At 34.9% G+C, this 20,473-nt stretch overlaps 3 protein-coding genes across 5 annotated transcripts; all 3 read right to left on the bottom strand.

Annotated features, from left to right (window-relative positions):
* Window positions 1-871: 871 nt before the first annotated feature.
* On the bottom strand, window positions 872-7,959 carry LOC132165613 (casein kinase 1-like protein 1). The gene is made up of 14 exons (XM_059576247.1): window positions 7,506-7,959; window positions 7,379-7,419; window positions 6,378-6,447; window positions 6,102-6,250; window positions 5,884-5,979; window positions 5,724-5,794; window positions 4,116-4,177; window positions 3,931-3,994; window positions 3,766-3,850; window positions 3,553-3,679; window positions 3,281-3,363; window positions 3,151-3,214; window positions 2,672-2,814; window positions 872-1,778 (listed from the first exon to the last, which is right to left on the bottom strand). The coding sequence occupies exons 1-14, from the start codon at window positions 7,579-7,581 to the stop codon at window positions 1,509-1,511; spliced, it is 1,401 nt and encodes a 466-aa protein (XP_059432230.1). The 5' UTR covers window positions 7,582-7,959; the 3' UTR covers window positions 872-1,508.
* A 3,220-nt stretch (window positions 7,960-11,179) lies between these two features.
* LOC132166503 (polygalacturonase-like) lies at window positions 11,180-12,554 on the bottom strand. Its single transcript, XM_059577327.1, has 3 exons — window positions 12,207-12,554; window positions 11,943-11,986; window positions 11,180-11,513 (listed from the first exon to the last, which is right to left on the bottom strand). The coding sequence occupies exons 1-3, from the start codon at window positions 12,310-12,312 to the stop codon at window positions 11,319-11,321; spliced, it is 345 nt and encodes a 114-aa protein (XP_059433310.1). The 5' UTR covers window positions 12,313-12,554; the 3' UTR covers window positions 11,180-11,318.
* A 2,217-nt stretch (window positions 12,555-14,771) lies between these two features.
* Window positions 14,772-18,098, bottom strand: LOC132165624 (IQ domain-containing protein IQM1). 3 transcript variants are annotated; one of them, XM_059576263.1, is made up of 7 exons: window positions 18,011-18,098; window positions 17,344-17,820; window positions 17,141-17,255; window positions 16,778-17,040; window positions 16,280-16,367; window positions 15,836-16,168; window positions 14,772-15,737 (listed from the first exon to the last, which is right to left on the bottom strand). In XM_059576263.1, exons 2-7 carry the CDS (start codon window positions 17,769-17,771, stop codon window positions 15,273-15,275), a joined length of 1,692 nt encoding a protein of 563 aa, XP_059432246.1. In that variant the 5' UTR covers window positions 17,772-17,820; window positions 18,011-18,098; the 3' UTR covers window positions 14,772-15,272. The 3 variants fall into 3 exon arrangements, with proteins under 3 accessions (XP_059432246.1, XP_059432247.1, XP_059432245.1); XM_059576264.1 differs by lacking the exon at window positions 18,011-18,098 and having other exon boundaries at window positions 16,778-16,866; window positions 16,975-17,040; window positions 17,344-17,912; XM_059576262.1 differs by lacking the exon at window positions 18,011-18,098 and having other exon boundaries at window positions 17,344-17,912.
* Between the last annotated feature and the right edge of the window lie 2,375 nt (window positions 18,099-20,473).

Genomic DNA, 20,473 nt, shown 5'->3' with positions numbered 1-20,473 from the left:
TCCCTCCCCTTCTTATGCTGACATGTAAAAAAAATAAAAAAGAATTAGCGGTTTTAAAACGTGATGTTTGAAAAATTAACATTTCAAAAGGCTATTAATGCAAGAGCAATTAATGGTTGTGCTAGTAGTTTTTTTCTCTTTTTCAGTTCTTGTTTTTTTTAAAACAAAAAAAAAAATATATATATATATATATTAGATTAACGACTAATTTTTATTGTCAAATCATCTAATTTTATGACAATTAAATAAGAGTATTAAATAACTGAACTTTAAAAGAAATAAATTTTTTTAAAAATTTAAGTTAAAACAATTGGATTACAATTTCAATTGTAATTCTTACCTTTCAAATCGAGCATTTTAAAAAGAGCACGAAAATGTTATTGTTTTAAATACTTTTAAATCCCTATTTTTTTTAAATGACACTGTTCGTAATTTTGTAGAAACAAGATTGGCATTCAAAACAACGCGACCAAATGCGCTCGAAGTTTGCGCAAGAGGTTTGTTTTATATATATATTACATCTCCCGTTGCTATCAAGCTTGGCCTAAAAAGGGCTAAAAAGCCTAAAACAGATCATAGTTATTGATACTTGTCAGTTGTAACAGGTTCAGGTTTATATGCCCTATAATGGTATACACTATTTAGAGTGCTACCCAGCAGTCTTGTAAAGTTTGTTTTTGTTGACTTTTAAGGTCCGACATTCCCCAATCATTCAAAGCCCTTGAGAGATAAGAACATAAATTTGAATGAAATTTCTGGGAATTCAACACTACCTAAAGAGAAATACTTGATACAAAAAGGATATACATATATATATCACATAAAAAAATGAATAAAAAAAAATTAAGTTGAAAAGGGGGGGAAATACAAATGAATCAAGAAAACACAGTATCATCTTGAAATCTACAGGCATAACAAGAAATTCAGTTAGAGGAACAGCTACGTGTGCTTCATCAAGAAAAAAGAAAAAAGAAAGAACAAAAAAAAGAAAGATGCTGCGACCTTCTCCATTTGTTCCCTTCCACGCAATTACTTAAACCTGCATCTGTGCTCAGCATAATGTGTATAAATTTGACAAATACAAAAACAGGAAGAAAAAAAAAAAAGGGGGAAAAGGAAAGAGCCTAAGAGAATATGAACACATCGGCCAATTTACAGTGCCAAGTTTTGGCCTACAAGTCGTACCAACATTGTAAGGCATCATAAAATCAACAAAATGATCACAGACATCAGGGATAAAAAGTTGTAACGCAGTAGCCAGAATGGAGAAGCCATACGAACATAACCTGAGCTTTATAGACAGCCGTGCCCGGAAAAGTTCAGATGAGTGCAAATCCAAACCCAGAATGCCCTGAGTTTCAAGTCCCAACAACTCAACTCCAACTTCCTTCACAACTCAACTCCAAGCAAACCTATATTCTACCGCACGCATAATATCAGCCCACCAGTAAATTCGTGCTTTCACAAGAATGCACCAAGGTGAGCATTTAATACTGAAACCTCTCTTATCAATTGTCCAACTGCAGGGTCTCAATGCCCCTGAGGGTACTTTCATAGTTCCGAGTGGTATTTCTCCCAGATGTAAGCCTGGGGTCTGAAGATCCAACTGGCAAAGTTCTTTGTGCACTTGAAATTCTGCGTGCTGCGCCAGGGCTTGCCTCAGTAGTACGAGAGTGATGGGGATCTGACTCACTATCAACAAATGCATCACGGCTGCTTGAAACAGCAGCTCGCCTTGATGATCCACTTGGCCGGCTCAAAACATTGGAGTTTGATAGCTGCGTGTTCCAAGTATAGAGTGCATTAAGTGTAAGATAGAATGTGAACCAAAGGGACAGTAAAATTTTACAAGAAAAACCATACGAATATCATATTTTCTATTATGCAATATGTCATGCATTAAAGTGAGGGGAAAAAGTAGTAAACTGGTCAGCTTAAGCTTTAACCTATGAGATCGAAACAGGCTTTAAACAACTGATGCAATAATTCAAACAGTTCGGACAAAGTTACAACTCGACAGCAACTGTAACAACTCAAGAAAAGACCTAGTCACATTTGCGCTACTACTCTAAAAAGAATATTCAAGTTGCAATTAAAACTCACTAAAATCACTTAAAATGCCCATCGCTAGCAAGGAACAAATATGGGACTTACCACCATGAATACATTTATAATCAACCCGCCCAATGAGACTAACTTTTCAAGGTGACACAATATTCCTCACTCAAATCCCCGATGTCTTCATCATGGCCCATGTTATGTAGTGCCTTAACGTTATATGATGTTACTAAATTACTTTAATATTGGTAATGACCTAAGAACAATGCTAGCCACATCAGCGCTATTACTTAAAAAAGACTAGTCAAGTTGCAATTGGAACTCCCTATAATCACTTATAAAGCCAAGTCACGTCTAGTAAGAAACTAATGTAAGACCTGGTACCCAGGAACACTTTTATAATCCACCCACCCAATATAGGATTAATTGTCTACAATGTCATAGCAACCTATCACAGCATTCAGTGAACCAGAGTGGGGGAGAAAAGCCTATGACTTGTGCTAATTTAAAATGGCATCGCAGAAGATAAATAGGAACAGGGAACTATCCAAGTTTGGATGACAATTAAAACTTAGGCACGTTAGAAGGAGATTATACATTCCAATCAACTCACCATAGTATCATTAGATATTGCAGAATCATTAACAACTGGACTTCTCTGCCTTGAAAAATTTCCAAGATTTAAAGCTGGTCCTGATATTCTCCGCCGTGAAGAATCCATTGAAGACAAACCAGCTGCTCGCCCTTCATCCCCACCTGCAATAAAGTAGGATAAGTAAGCAGCATAAACCCAAGTTCACACTGGAGAAGTATACAGCCTCTATTTAAAGCTCAAAGGATAATCAACAGAAATCAGAAAACTAATACCAAAAGGAAACATGGAAAAAGGTAAGAGACAGTCCGATATGATAAAAAGAAGCAGCCAGAAGATATCCTTATATAGCAAGCAAAGAATAGCAAGAGAAGAACCTAATGACAAGACCACCACTTTTGAGAAACTAACAGCAGTATTGCTAGATGTAATGAAGAAACTATACATGAGAGAATAAGGTTTATTGATATCAATATAATGAGCAACACTTCAAAAAATACCTGTCTGTCTATCAACATTGGCAATAGCAGGGGGCATTCCAGAACTAGTCCCAGCACCAGGAGCCTAACAAAAACGGGCATTACAAAATGCATTTAATGCTGATGAAAAGACAACTAAAATATCACTTACAATGGTACGTGATGGAGGAGTGGCTAGCTGTGATTGCTGATACTTCAAAATGGTCCAGTCAAACACATAATCAAACTGGAAGCCTGTACAAAGACCAAAAAGAGCAATGAGAAGATGGAATACTAATGCTATTCTATCTAGGTTTCAAACAAACTTACAACAATAAAAACCTAGCTTCCAAACAAGTTAGCAGAGACCAGCATAGATGCCTTGCAAATATAAAGCTGTGTTAAATTGAATGAAATCTCTTTTAGAGGAAAATAAAATCAAACCTTCACGGATAAAAAGGTCACGAAATATTCTTTTCAGATAAGCATAATCTGGTTTGTCATCAAATCGAAGAGAACGACAATAGTGAAAGTATGATGCAAATTCCGTTGGATAACCCCGACACAAGGCCTGAAAGAAGCATTAAGTACACCATTTACAATTTGCAGAAGCTGGACATAGAGATTGGATGCAGCCACCTTTTACAAACAACCAACCTCAATCGAAGTAGAAACTTTCTTTTCACTGATCTTGTCATACTTCTGTTTCTTAGTTCCTGCTTTCAGTCCCTGCCAAGGAAGACTATAAAGGAAAGGGGAATCACTAAAGTATGAATAGAAACCAGTGCAAGAAACAAAGGAAGGACACAGAGCAACAATCACCTTCCTCTTAAGAAGTACATAAGGACATATCCAAGAGATTCCAAATCATCCCTCCGGCTTTGCTCTATTGAGTCCAAAATAACAAGAAAGAAAGAACCATTATTATGAAATCCTGAGAGGACACTAACTCGAAGGGCCAAGCTTTAGAAAGAACACCAAGAGCAAAATGACAAGACAAAACATACCTATACCAAGGTGAGTGTTCATGCTTGCATATCTAGCGGTTCCAGTCAAATTCTTGTTTTCTCTGCAAAGTGCATGACCAAAACACAACAAACAGTTGGCTTGTCAAAATTACCATATTTGATAAGGGCTTGCCATCAGAGTGGACATATATGAAGACCGGGGTAGGCCCCAGGTTTGGAATTTGTATTAAATATACTGCAAAAAATACTAATTTTTTAAGAAAAACAATTATTTTCTGTCTTTTATTTTGCTTATATTTTCTTTTTTTTGATAAGTTATTTTGCTTATATTTTCTTAACACTCAATAAATACTAATTTTATTTTTTATATGTTGATTTAATCTTTAATCTTAATATACTTTTCATCTATTTTTTGGTTCCCTGTTTTATTATATATTTCTCCTTCATACTTTGGCCCCGTTCAATATAAATTCCTAGTTCCGTCCCTGCTTGCCATCATTCAAGTGCTATCCACAGATTGATATGAAAAAAAAAAAAAAAAACTAAATAGAAAGAAAAGGTTAGATGAGATGCTGGCTGGCTCAGATACTTTTCTAATTCTATCAAAACTAGGAAAGGAAAACGAGACAAGGTTCTAGAGTGCTGCGCAATGAAACAGAGTCAAGAATTTTCTTGTCATCAAATATCTAATTACCACCCAACCACCATTAAAATCATCCTTTTACTTCACAAATCGTACTCATATAACACCTAAATTTCACCTTGCCAATGCTATAGGAACAAAAGAAACAAACTTTTAAGTCCATAAAATTTAACATATTTAAACCAACATAGAATAATCCGTAAATGTTCTTTTAAAGAAAGTGGTAGCAATAACAACGTAGTTGGTTTATGTTAATACGAAAGCCCCCCAAAAAAATATTGATATCTAAGAATGTCATTTGCAAATATAAAACTTTTTACTTACCATCCCATACTTATTCAGCTTAAGACTAAACCATAAACAGATATAGGTTTGAGCTATGAAATAAGTTAACAAATGTTTAAGCGTGTTTGTGCAAGAGAGTACAGCACATGGAAACAAACTCTCGTAGCAAGAACGAGAAAAGAAGATGGGCAAGACGCAACACAAATTATGAGCTAAAAGCCCCAAAGCTAAAAATAGATTAATAGTACTACTACAAAAATATGCCTTCTAAAAGAGGATATAAGAGGTTCAATAACTATTTTCATAAATTACTGATGGTGCTTGTCGAAAAAGAATTAACTGATCTATGGCAGGAAAAGGAACGACCAGATACAAACAAAACATATAAATTCTTAGCACACATTTAATAGTTGATGTCGAGAAGAACATGGGTTAAAAAAGGTGGGAAAAAGGGGGCAGAGAGAATGAATTCTCAAGGTTAGATAAAACTCCAGGGGTTCAGAATTAAACCAAGCAAACTATACCACAGAGCACAAAGGTGCTTTGAATGCAGATAATTAAGAAGGTCATTGTTGTTCTAGTAGTCAACCATGCAAACTATGATATTTCTTCCCCAATCTTTTTCAGCATACCACAACACACAGAGAAATGGATCAAAATCCCACCTTAAAAACACACACCCCAGCAAAAAGGAGATATTACACATGCATGCCTCTCACCTGTAAGGAATGTGCTGATGGGTTGAACTATCTCTATATTTCTTAGCAAGACCAAAGTCAATGACGTAGACCTACATGAAGTAAATAGCAATTTTCATATCAAGATCAATATCCTGAAAGAAATAAATAGAATTAAATATATAAAATTTGGAACAGTGACCTGATTTGCACGCCTCCCCAAGCCCATAAGAAAATTGTCAGGCTTGATATCTCGATGTAGAAATGATTTAGAATGAACAAATTCAACACGGTTGATCTGAAAAAAAAAAATCAAAAAAAATTTTTAAAATTTTTTTTTAAAAAAATGGCACAGATTGATGAATTACAGAGAAGCATACTAATTAATCCGGCCCTGTGCATGAAGTATAGGGAACCTACCATTTGATCGGCAAGCATAAGAACTGTCTTCAAAGAAAGCTTCCTACTGCAGAAGTTAAAAAGATCTTCAAGACTAGGTCCAAGCAAATCCATCACCAAAACATTATAGTCTCCTTCCACTCCAAACCATCTCACATTTGGAATTCCAGCTGCCAAGACCAAAATTGAGTTGTAATAAAAAGTGATAACAGATGAAACACAAAAACTTGAAACAAAACTCCAAAAATTGAATGATAAAAAGGACCAGTTGACCACAAAGTTGAGAAGTTTCATTACTTCCTCCCTGCAAGAGTCTGTACAACTTTGATTCGTAGAGCAGCTGAGGATGCTTTGTCTTGACGTTTTCCTGAATGTAAGAAACAGCATCAGTATCTTAAGAACAAAAATGAATCCAATCCGCATTGCAAAGAGCAAACATTAACGTAGGCAAATTTTTGGGCCTACAGAGGAAATTCATATGCAGGTATATGTCAAAGATTTCAACTGATAACATCAAACCACTTAAAGTACGGCGTTAAACTGTGGCAAATGGATCATGTTATTTAACAATGCTCCTTACCAATTCTCAGATGTCAAAATCAAATGGAACATATAATTAATTACAATAATCCAACTTTCAAAAGCTCTATCTCGGTCTACCTTTCTCGCTAAATTTCTTCTTTTTGGAAGAAAACAACACAGGCTCAACAACCGTAACAAAGACCGAAAGCAATATCTGCTAATTTATAGAGACTGATGATCTCTGAAAGCCCAAAAAGCAAGGGGTCCAATAATCAGCTTATAGGCCGCAGAGTGCTAAAATTAGAAGCCCTCGCAGCATCTTAACCTGATAAGAGTAACCATACCACCCCCTTTTTTGTCAAAGAAAGTGACGCCTTATAGCATTTAACCGAATGGGAAACCATATGCTTCAGCCTGCATTGATCACTGGACCCTTCGTTGAAGATAAACGCACTTCAAACCCATATAAAGTTTTTTCCATAAACAGATTGTATCCATTGGGCAAACATAGATTCGATTATGCTATGATTTCCAACAGAACTGGACACCTCTCCAGAATCCATCTCATAACTCTTTCTCTGACCAAATATTCACTACATTCCACGGCAGAAATAACATTCAAATAAATCATCCAGAGCAGAAATTAATTTCAACATTCACATAATAGAAACAACCAAAAAAAAAAGCATCAAATGGAAATACAAATAAAAGTAACAAATTGCAGAAAGTCATGAATTTACATAAACGTGATCATTGATCAGGTCAACAATACTCACAAGCTTAATTGCAACGTCTTCGTTAGTCTGAATATTAGTACCTACACCAAAATTTCCAATTACCTATTACACTCCGAAACACCAAATTATCAGAAAAATACAAAATCAAAGACAACAACAAACATACCGAGATAGATCTCGCCGAACGAGCCGCTTCCGATCTTCCGGCCCAGCCGAAACCTATTCCCTACGCGATGCTCCATTCACAACGAAAACCCTATCTACAACTTAAAAACCTAATTTAGAAAGAAAAAAAAAATGAATCCAAAAAATCTTAACGCCGAGAAAGCACAATACTCTGCGCCGATTCAAAGCAGGGAGGAAATTTTACGGAGAAAAAACGAATTGAAGATCTAGGGTTAGAAAACGCTGTCGTGGCAATTCCCTTTTGGGGTTAATTCTAGGGTTAGGTTAAAAGAAGGTTTGGGTAACAAGAATGGAAAAAGAAAGTGAGAGACATATTCGTGTTTGATATTTTTTCTTCCTATGGCATTGTTGTGGTGCTTCTTTTGATCCAATGGGAGCAAGGACTTTGAACGACGACAATCTGCGCTAAATGCTTCTTCACTTAATTTTCTTTTGTTTCTTGGATTTTTTTTTCTTTTTACACTTTTTTGGGAAAATGCTTGTGCACGCGTGTTCAGTACGCGTGACGAAAGTGCGCTCTCCGATAGTAGGTGGGGACAGAGAAGCTTTTCGCCGGTGTGAGTGGGGTCCGTGTCGCGTGTGTTTATCCACCAAATTGGAGCGTACATGTCACGTAATCTAATTGCGTGGTCTTTCTTTTTTTAAAAAAAAAAAAAATTTTCATATCAAATAAAAGAGAAAAGAAAAGAATTAATGATCCCCGCTTCATCAGACATGATCATAGTTGATTGGACAATGCCCCGTAACGACAACTCGTGTTTAATTCTTCTTCAAATGTAGGGCCATTAGTCTGAATTCCAATAATAAAAAATGGATTAATATTAAAAACAAAATTAAAAATGTTCTATCATGCAGATTTTTTTTTAATTTTAATTACTACTTTCAAATTAATTTGTTAAATTTTTTATAGAATAACTATGCAAAAATGAAGAATGCTTGTGTGATAATATCTTAATTAACAAATATTTAGAGCATTGGAATAAGTGAAATGGTAAAAATATATTTTAAGGTTCAAATTTTATTTTATTTTATTGTATCTAATGGTGGTGTAAATTATATTACGTCATTTAAAATGATTAATTCTATATTCATAAGTGGGCATCATGCTCCATCATAAAAATTAGGGTTAATAACTTTTTTGGTACTTGAGTTTTGAGATTTTTTTAATTTTTACTCCTATGTTTTAAAACATGACAAAACTAGTATCTTAAATTTTGGAAAAGACTAAATTACCACCTCCAGTTTGAAAAATTTTGTGAGAGTGGCCGAATCACCCCCACCTTAGGGGAGGCTAAGCCACCCACAATGCCGGTTTGGGGGTGGTTTCGGCCACCCCTTTTTGGCCCTTGGGGGTAACCAAGCCACCGAGCCACCCTCGATATAATTTTTCAAACTGAAAGTGATGATTCAGTCTTTTCCAAAATCTGAGCTACTAATTTTGTCATGTTTTAAAACATAGGAAAAAAATTAAAAAATCTCAAAATCCAGGTATCAAAAAAGTTATTAACCCTAAAAATTTAGTAGAAAAACCTAAACAACGTTTTTGTGAATTTTTTCTTTTTTGCACCAAAAAATAAAAATAAATGGAAAACAATATACCCTTTGTCAATTGTCAACGGTTACTCAAAACATACATATTACAATAACTAGTCAATGTTCGTAATTATGCAATTTCATAACTGCGAAGGAGGGTGTAACGTTCATATTTATTTATATTTATTTATCGTACAAAATAAGTGATAAAAATTTGATAAATGCAACGAAAGATCTAACGTTCATAAAAAAATAATGATAGAAAAAGAAAAAGAGAAATGTGCGTAGCACTCCCAACTAATAAAAAAAATATTAAATAATTGATAATTGATTTAGAGTGTCAAGCCAACTTTGTGGGACAATTATAAAATAAAAATATAATGTCTTAGGTTACCAAAAAAAAAATGATAAATGCAAAGAAAGGAGGTTCTATGTACATTGTCTTGTTAACCTTCCGTTAAGAAAATTTATGATCTCATTTATGCTCCTATTTACAATTGGACTATTATAAAGTTTCTAGAATTAAAATATTTTAATTGAAAAGTGATAGTTCAATGATCAAATTGAAAACATTTACAAATTAAAGGGACCGAAAATATATATAGGGGAAAGTCTTCCTCCAATTACTCATAATTCAGTTTATTAAACTGACATATATTTTTAGAGCACATCATTTTCATATATAATAATCAAATATTCTAAAAACATCATAAGCTGAATTGAGAAAATTCCTCCACTCGAATTTTAAGAAAATCTCTCTCCATGTATGTAATAAAAAAAATAAAAAATAAAAACTAATTTCATCAATAATAAGGAATAACGATGTGAGTTTATAAATACTCGAACCGTATTTTTCGATGAGTTTGAGACACGTACTTATGCAAACCCTCTCCACCCATTGACTTTCAAAAACTACCAAAAGTCGTCAATAATTAGCAAAAGTCATTCCGTCAATTTTTTAAAACTTTTTTTTTTAAAAAAAATCCTCTCAAAAGAAATATCATATAACAATTTTCATTTTTATATCACATCAAAAAATATATATATTTTTTAAATTTTATAATTATATTAATAATATTAATAACAACATTGAACAAATGTAATAAATCCATGTTATCTGTCTTTATATGGATGGAAATGGTTAGGAAAATGAAGCCTACAATTTCTCGATTTGAAAGTTTACTCAAGTCTTAAATTAATCAAATTTAAAATTGGGATTAAAAAACAAATTCATGTAAAACACGTGGGGTTATAAAATATTTTTACTTAAATTTATGGTTTATTTCCTTATATTCTATGGACAAACTTTGCAGGGCCTTATCCAGATAAAGTATGTAAACAATCATTGCTGAACAGCTAAAAACACTTTAAATAAAATAAACTTATCTTAAGGTTTGGTTTATAGGCAACTGTTGAAATCATAATACCAAGATTAGGCTGGCCACCTGCTCCCAACACTCCTACCACTCCACCTTCTTCCTCATGTAGCCAATCCAGAGAATTGATAATATGTGACATGACAGGTGACCCTAGTGTCCCATAGGTCATTGGATTAAACATTAACTATATCAAATTTTCTTTTGTTTTTGTTTTTTTTTTTAACATTTTGTTTTATTTAATTAATAAAAGATTAAGAGCATAAAATTCTTATATTATAGAGCGTAAAACTCTGATAAATCATAGCAAAAAATTATAAAGTTATAAAATCATTAGATACAATAAGAAAATTCTTACAATCAAGTATTATATACGACTTTAGCTTCTGCTAACCTATGTACAATTACAGTTATAAAATAAATCTGCTATGAGCAGACTAAATCTAACACAGATCACCGATCTATTCCTCCTCAGCCTAAAAAGTCAGAAAAACAACTCACGTCCTCAACCCAAAGACCAAGACAAAACTAACCCAAAAAAAAAAAAAAAAAACTAAACTAAACTAAAAACTAGCTTATATTATATTTGTCACATTCTGTTCACACAAAAAAAAAAAAAAATTAAGATTCATAGATTATGGACATTTAATTAGTACATAATTTTTACATTTTATGCAGCATGACAGATCATATGCATAAAGACATTAATATTATTTTTATATATTAATTGTTTAAAAGAGGGCATTGTAGTCAATCAGAGAATAAAGATAGATTTAAAAAGTTCAGAACTCTAAACTACATTTCCTCGGCTTCACATTCTGAAAAAAAAAAAAAAAAAAAGCCGAGTATTTTCTGCACACGCGCCTTTGAACTTTTGCATTTGTTCAAGGATTAAAGAAAGAAGTGCCACACTTGCATTTCCACCCTTCAGGCACGTAATTGGCATATTGAACTCCTATATGATCAGTGGTTGCGGGTGTTTGAATGGGATAACAAGGAATGCAGCCTTCACATTTGTGCCGACAGCTTGGTGGGCTTGACCCCAGCCTACTGACTTCTCCTTCAATGCATCCAAGCCCCTTGAGAGAAAAACCAAGATTAAGCTAGGAGACATACCGATACAACCCGTATTTTGTGAGTGTGTGGGGGGTTGGGATTGGCTGCCATTCCCTTCTCGGATTGCAGTATATCCGACTGCAATTGTGAGAGACTCGACATGCCCATTTGCTTGAACAGGTGCTCTAACACGTGGGTCCATTTCTACTTCTCACAATTTCTTGTCTTGTGTGTGCAATTAGGACCGACAATTATTGAAAATTGTGATTCATGTGTGCAAGCGAGTGGAATTGGAATTCCTGCACATGGGGTGCCTTAATTCACGAGGCTTCGTACAAAACGAGACCCCGGATAGTCTAAATTGTTAGCAATTTGATCTTACGGGCAGGGATCTCCATCCCATCCGTGAGTGTGGATGTGACTGAGAGAATGTGGGAGAGAGAGAGAGAGACCTGTTTTGAGTCACAGGCAGCTTGAGGGAAATGTGGAATTTGGCCTGTTACATAAAGTACATAAATTAAGAAACATAATAGTGGGAGCTGTAGTTGTACCAAAACGAGAAACAGACAAGGTCTAGAAATCAAACAATTGAAAATCAAATGATAAGAAATGATGTTCCGAGCACCAGATGGAAATATCATTTACGACAAAAGGTTAAAAGGTAGGGAGTATACGAATTTGGTAGCAAGGCTAGAAAAGGCATACGAATAGCTAACCTTGTGAAAGAGCAGCATCATGTGAGCCCAAGGGCCTGCTTGTTACTGAAAGACAGGTCATTATCTGCAGAACAGCCACCAGGAAAGCACACCTTCTTTTCTTCATCTTTCTTACAATCCCAAACGATGATGATGATGATCTTTTTATCTTATAAAAGAGAGAGAGGGAGGGGTGGGTTTGAGTCACTCCCTTCAAGTCACTCACTTCAAGAGGCCAAATCAAAACTGGTACAAGAGAAGACAAAAAATACAGGAGCTTCCCAATCCCAACATACAGAAGCCAGAAGCTACCTCCAAGGCCTCTCTCTGTGCTGTCTAGGAGGAGAGTTTGCTTCCCAAGCAAGTCAATTCTGCCTTCATATCAAACAAAATAGAGTGCAACAACAATTTTATTTTATTTATCTTGTCTCTTTTCACTACTCACCTTGAAACTGTATGATAAAAAAATAAAAACTAGAAATATTTGCTTCTAATATTTGAAGTTTTGGACGCATTTGTTAAACTAATAGTTATTCTAAAAACTTAAGCCGATAAGAAGAGGTTAATTTAATCACTTAATCATTAAATTAATACTTTACCTCACGTGTGAGTTCAAACTTTCTTTTAATAGGTGAGGCTCAACACGTGAAATATTTAATTAAAATTTAAGGTAAATTGACGGAGTCAAATTCGATCCCAACACCTTTGACTCTGATACCATATTAAACTATCAATTATTTAAAAAACTTAAGCCAGTAGAAAAATATAAATTTAATCACTTAATCATTAAGTTTACAACATTCACTTCATTGTTTAATACTCTCTCTTTCCTGTCCGCCAACAACAAACCATGCTCAGAGCCCCTTACTACATAATGTGGACGTCCTAAGTTACTCTATAGCATCTCCAAAAGATTAGCTAAATGTCTAATAATTGAACTTTTGGTGTAACATAATTAATATTTGTATCCCAAATATGTCCAACACTTTTATCATCCATTTACCAATAGTTTTTCTAAATTATTGTTTTAAAAGCATAAAATCCCTAGAGAGAAAAATATTAGGTGGAATCCAAATAAGCCAAAGTACATTTGGTTGGGTCAAATCGCAAAGATGAGTTGAATGTTGATGGGGAACACATTTGCCTCTTGAAGATGGATGGTAGTGATTGGTGATGGTGATTACACAGAAGGACAGGCAATTGGGTGTCCTCCCCTCTGATGACCAATCTCAATCAGTAGAGTGCAGACTCCCATTATTATCTCATCACTATTTTCACTTATTTTAAGCAGTTAATTGAATGAGCTTATCAAGCTCGATTAAAAGTGGAAAAACGGACCACAGCCAATCAGCCATGGACCCCTACTCTTGGAACAACTTAAATAACCTCTCTGCAACTTTGACTGGACAGTTTACTCATATTTGCACATCTGCACTTGTGCTTTACTTATTTGCAATACTTGGGGGCCTACTTGGCAAATATTTATTCTATTTTAATCTCATTTCTTTAAATTAACAATTAACTTTCTTCACCTTTTTCTTATAATCACCAGCTATGGTCCTATTGGAGATTGGTGTTGGAAGTGCTGCTTGTTCTTTGGGCAAATGGGATGGTCTACAGACCTCCAAAGCTCCCGTTATTAACCGAATTGATAAGAAGGATTTGATAGTAATTAAGGCTCCATTTAAGTTACTATTTAGTGGACAATAACTATAGCAAAATTTGATTAATGTTAGAAAAAAAGGTAAGAATGCTTAGTATGAAAAGGTGAAAAAAAAAAAAAAAAAAAAAACTTATTTTGTATTATTTAAATAATAATAAAAAGTTATTCATATGATGTAAAAAATAAAAATGTTAAGAGTTAAAATTTTTAGATATTCAATAAGTGGATCTTGCCAAACAGTGCCTAAGAATGTTTCACTATAACCCTCTTGAGTGCTTATTGTTGCGTTCCAATGGGTGATTGAGTGATTCGATCAGTCACTGTAGACTCTGGTCCAGTCTTCCATGGTCTACTTCACCTCTAGTCTTTTATTAATATTCAAATAATTTTTTTGTTTTTTTTTTTTTTTACTTTTCCATATAAAATCTTTTAAAATTTTATTTTTAATTTATATTACATCAATCATTTTTAGACTAAAAATCACATACCAAATCCATTACCAAACGGGATTTATATTTATTTTACTTATTTTATGATGTAAAAAGTTTTCAAATGCGCTTAACAAGAGTGAGGTTAGGTTTCCGAGTTTTAGAAACCTAGTCTCGCATTTTGAGTTGTTTATATTATAAGTAAAATGATTAATTTTTTTTATTAATTTAAATTTTTTTAAAAATAGTAATTTAACATAATATCAAATTAGCAATCATAAATTCAAATTCTATCTCCGTCACCATTCGAGTGAGTAAGCAGATTCATGTGGACTTTCTTTTATTAGAAGCCCAAATTAGTTTAATTTTAGTTCGTAAATTGCAGTGAATCAGGATACAAAGTTCTCATACCAATCGTGACTTAATGGAAAATGTTAAAGAAAATGAAAAGCAACAAAGGAGAACTATAATAGAATGATGTTGTGTCACTTGAGACTTGTATTATTACTTCAACTTTGTGTTTTACAAGAAAAAACAATGAAATCCAACCCAAATTACAGATGCCAAAATTGGGAGGATAAAAAAACCTATTTGGCTCACTTAAGCCCTGTAAAAAAAATGAAGCAATAAAAATATAAAATAAATAAATTAAACATTAAAAATCAAGGGGGGAAAAAAATCATGTTAGTCCCTTTGTCCCCTAATTTGCTAGAAAAGACTCCACATTGTGGGCACTAGAAGTGCCCTTGGTTCCACTAGTTTTGAACCATTCTTAAGTAACAATTTGTAGCTCAAATTGTTAGCAATTCTTGTAGCAAATGTGAGAGAATTCTCGTAAAATTCATTTGCCCTAACTGGAGAATGAGCAGCTCAAAACCCGTTCAGGCAAGTGGGTCCTTTAAAAATTCTCTCATATTTACTATCTGACTCGTTAACGATCCAAACACTCTCTCTATCCATTGACCCAAGCCATTGAATCACCTTTGGTGAATTGGCTTAACTAGATGCAGTAATTGTGGTCCTCGGACTAGGGTGTCCCATGAATGAAAGTCTAGGGGAGACCCGGACCTTCGGACTGGGCCGTGGAGAAGGAATTGGGCCGTAGTTACCGACAGACCCAGAAGGCACCTTAGGCGATAGGTTGACTTGTTCCAGTGCTCTCGATTGTAGCGCAGCAGGGTAGTCCCGGACGCACCCAATGCGGGGCCCAGCGCCTGTGCTCCACTTGCAAGATAAGGGCTTGCCCACGGGAAAGACCCGTGCATCCGCATTGGCATCATTAGCACTCTTATTTTCTTCTTGATGAGCGGTCGTGATCGTAGCCTGCTCCTCCGCTTTGCCATCTACATCAATTGTATTTTCAAAGTCTGATTCTGTAGATCTAGAACGACCCATAATCGATTCTGATTTTGGTTCATCAGTGACCTTAAATGAAAGGCTGTCATCATCAATTGCATACCTCTGCATATGAAAAAAGTAAAGATCAGATCAGATCAGAATCAGCTATTTTGCACCGTTGGATGAAAGTTACATGGTAAGATAATATGCACAAAACGTACCTTAACATTGGTAAGATCCACATGGTGCTCTTGAAGGAAGCTAACGAATTCCCTGAAGTTCTCCTCTGTAGGGTGATAATGACCACTGTACGGCCAAATGGCCTCAAGAAGGCCCTGATGGGCAACTAATCTTCCGGCTGCAGTTGTGGCACCCCCGGCTAGAAAGCTGGAATGTTGAAACGAGCCTTTCTTCTTCTGACCCACATACAAAGATCTGGTTGTGCTGAGGACGAATATCCACTTAGAGCCTTCTATGGTTTCCAAGGGCTCTCCATTTGTCCGATACAAAAGCTTTCCATTTTCAACTATCACCTCATATGCTTCCCTTTCTTTCTGAAATGCCCACATCAAAATTAAAGATACATTAGTTACATGGCAAACTTCTATGCATGCAAGAGTTGCTCGTCAATTAAAGTTATGGCATCGTTCAGAAATACAACTTACAGGTCCGAGATATTCGATGCATTGGCGTTGTAGAACGTTCCTCAGGCACTTCTCGAGATTTATTTCCTTGCCATCTCCTACATCCAACCTTCATTTCAGAAAGTAGCAAGTTAGAAAATATTACAAAGGGGAAGTTTGCTCATAGATAAATTGGTCCTATTTGCCCCTTTGGGTGGCTTAATAGAACACCACCAAATTGGTGAAATTTTTTTCTAATTCATCCTATTAAATTGAGATTTATATTTTTCAAGCGCATTTTTTTTATAGGATTAACACATCGAATAAGCTTGAATTCACATATTTTAAAGGAAAATGAATAAGACAAATTTTTCTTAACATATTTTAAAGGAAAACTTTGGTCTTTTTAGAATTCACTAATCAAGTTGTGCATGTGAAACAAAACATAAGACTCCAAGGAGCTCTCTGTTCTTAGTTTCCAACGGTGACAGAGCAACCAAATTAACAAAGTAAGCATAGTGATCAAGGGGTTTTACTCACCAATAGAAGAAAGGTTGAACGCTCTCGCTCTTAAACCAGATATCATAGTATAAGTGTAGATCGTGCCCGTACCGATGGCGTGGATCAATCTGTAGAAAGAAAAAGAAAAAAATCGTATAAGTATAGGCAAGTAGAAAATCTTTACAGCTACAATCTAAGGGGGTAAAAGCATCAAAAAAGGGAATATGAGGACTCACAGCTTCAAGCCAGTGTTGGAGGGCTAGTTTTTGAGCCTTCTCATCCTTGGACAAGCCCTTTCCCACCTATATAATTAGCAACTCTCATCAATATCCAAATAATTTTCCAATATGGGAAAGAAGAATAAGGGCATTTAGAGAACATAAAGGTGTAAAAAAAGTGTACCCTGGCTGCTCTAGTCCTTGCCCTCGCCCACCTTGAGACAGCAGTTTCTGGTTTCTCAACATTGAAGAATGACACAGAACTCTGTTTGAGAGCTAGAGAGTCAAATGCCTTCCACCTGCATTGTTATATGTGTAGAAATGTGTTAGAAAATATATCAAACACATATGAAACATCAAATGGTTAAACAATGGTAAGAGACTAACCAAAGCTCCTCCACCACTACTGCACAATCTGCAAGGTTTCTTCGAGTTCGGTAACTCTTGTAGACTTTTTGGACCTTAACCGCGGCAGCATCAAGCTCACTAACGGGTCTGGGAGAAAAAAATATTGTTGGTTCGGGTAGAAAGAGTGTGGGAATTGGCTTATGTTTCAACCCGTTTTCGAAGCTGAAAGTATCCGAACCCGAGTTCTCCCTGCCTTGAACAAGATTCTTGAATGACAAACTCCTTTCAAGCACAACATTTTCGGGTTTGCAATGGCTCAAGCAGTTTATGTTGTTGTTGGTGGTCATCTTATTACACCCATTTGCGAGGGACATGGTTTTTTCTGAATCTGTTTTCTTAAAGCTGTCTGTTCTCAATGCCACACCTCTCCCTTTCGGAGATAAACCGATGTTGTACGCCAAACCCATTGATTTGAAAGCACCAAGAAACTCAATTTGTGGGAAGCCAACCCAGCCCCTGCTCAAAATGATTAAGAAATCCATATTAGACCACAGAGGAATCATGAACAAGACAGAGAAATGGGTTCGACATGCAAAAGCCACACAACAAACAGAGAAAGAAAGAGGCAAACTGCTATTCTTGTACCATCAAAACTAAACCATATATCAGAACCCAACATCGAAAGGTTTAATGATTATGAACCTACCTTCAATAGGTTTCCACTTTCCACGATATCCTTTTGTTTTTGCAGTCAATTCCAACCAAATTCTGAAAAGATGAATCAAACACCAAAGTGCAAGACGCTATGACTCTCAGTAGTTCCCGTTGCCTGGCTTATATATACGTTAAAGGAAACAACTTTTCCACGTGACCTTCAAATACGCGTCAGAAATTGGAAAAAAACGAACAGAAAAAAAGAAAAAAGTAAAGTAGGATACTTTGGGATTGGGGTGTGATATATTCAATGGTTTGTTTTCTTGGTTCAAAGCCACGAGTGCTTTGATAGAGTCAAAGATTGATCCTTTGAACACCATTATACAAATTGGAGCTTTATAGCGTTTTCATTTCCCCACGGTATGGACCATTGCAGGGGGGGCTAGAGATGGAGATGGGCGGTCAAAGAAAGTACCCTTGCCACGCTTCCACGAAAAACCCACAACTTGCCTTTCGCCAAACGTAGCCCAAACTTTGGTTTTCGTGTCTCTCAAGCTCAACCATCAACAACTCTTGTGGGTAATGGCTTCGGTCACGCCTGCGACTCTTCAAGTTAATGCAGCCCTTTGTTGCATAGTGTTGCATTTTCTATGTTTGTTTTCTCATCTTCTATGGACTTTTCCTTTGGAGCCCCCACCCCCAAAAAAATGTGGTTACGAAAATACCCTTTTGACATTTATAACTACTTGCAAATGCCACGTGATTTACCAAGTTAATAAGCATTCTAAATTAAGATTAGTTTGAGTTTGCGATTTGGAAATATGATTTTAAAAAATCGTAGTTTAAGCGTTTGGCAAAATCATATTTTGGCTTTTAAATTACATTTTCAAATCATAATTTTTGAAAGACAGCCCCAAACACGTAAGTTTCTGGGATTTGGTCTAAAATTATACTTTTTGCCTATGAGATCGTAATTCCAAATGCATTCATTCTTAGGGCACGTTTAGAATCGTATTGAAAAATAAACTTTTAAAGTGAAAAATTATTGAGTGAAAAAAAGTCAAATAAATGCTCAGAATTTTTACTAAGCAAACTAATTTTTTATTTCACAAATTTTTAAATGCTGAAAACACTTTTTAATATTTATAATACAATCCCTGTCGACATGGTGGAGATGTTTGTGGCCAATAGGATAAACCATTATTATTTATGGTTGATATTTCCCAACAGAGAAAGAAACAGGCAAGCTGCATACTAGGTGGGTCAAAATCAACAGAGATTTGTCAAAAATCGAGACCATCGATGCGTGTTTGATTTGATTGGCATTAGAACTTTGCACTTTCTCTAGATTAGACGTTTAATTTGGAGTGCTTTCCATTGGAAAAATATAGAATTAAGTGTTTAATCTGGCTTTTGATTATGGGTAACAAATCTAATTCATATATTAATAAAAAATTGTTTGATTCAAATTGATAGAATAAAATAACATGAATAAGAATGATGTGTTACATAAATAAGCAATAGGGATTAGGGAATATTGATTTTGGATATGATGAAATTATGAGGAAAATAACAATTACTCTCTTCAAACTATACCCAATTTGGAATGCTTCTATACCCCCACAAGGCACAAACTACTATAACTTTACAATATGCATTTTTTGTTTGGTCGTAAAAAAATAAAAATGACTCTAAATTTTTACAAAAAAATATACCTATAGATTCAAGAAAAAAAAAAATGGTCAGAGGGGCTGTTGAACCACCACATGGCCTTGACGTGGTTTGACCCAGTCGGCCCTTCTTCCATTTTTTATTTTTTCTTTTTAGGTTTTTTAACTTTTTAATTTTTATTAAATATATTTTTGTCATTTGATGCATATTGCAATTTTTTAATAGTTTAGGAAAATATTAATGCAATATTTAGTTCAGGGGACATTGTAAATTGTGTTAATTTAAAAAAGATATGTATACTTTTTTTATATGAAAAAATAAAAATAAAAATACATGTAGCTTATCACAATTAATATTAAAATCTATAATATAAACCATGATTTAATTGAGATTGATACTTAAGTGAATTGAATTCCCTAGACTCTTACTTACAAACATACCTAAAGACAAGTCATGGCTACTAGCCTACTATAGCTATAAGGCTACATGAAAAAACACAATGAACACTTGCCATCTTTGTCTAATGCATCATTGCATTGCATTTATGGGTGTTTGCCTATAAATGTTTGAAAACATATAAACATATTTGAAGGATAATATTCAATTTCTCATCATCTTGTTCCCCCACTACCCTTTCAACCGAAGATGGTCAAGCATCACTTCCCAGTTCCCATAAGACGTGTCTCACTGTTCTTTCCACGGTTGCAAGTCTACATCAACTTTGAATGTAACGTTTTATGCGTTGATCACACGTCTCAAGCCATTGAGATGGCGAGCATGAACCCTTCACATTTTTGGAAAATGCATGGCTCCGGCCGGCAAACTCTTTCCTTTTTTCTTTTTC

The sequence above is a fragment of the Corylus avellana genome, chromosome ca11, assembly GCF_901000735.1.
Source record: "Corylus avellana chromosome ca11, CavTom2PMs-1.0".
Lineage (NCBI taxonomy): Eukaryota > Viridiplantae > Streptophyta > Magnoliopsida > Fagales > Betulaceae > Corylus > Corylus avellana.
This window is presented reverse-complemented; position numbering and strand designations above follow the sequence as displayed.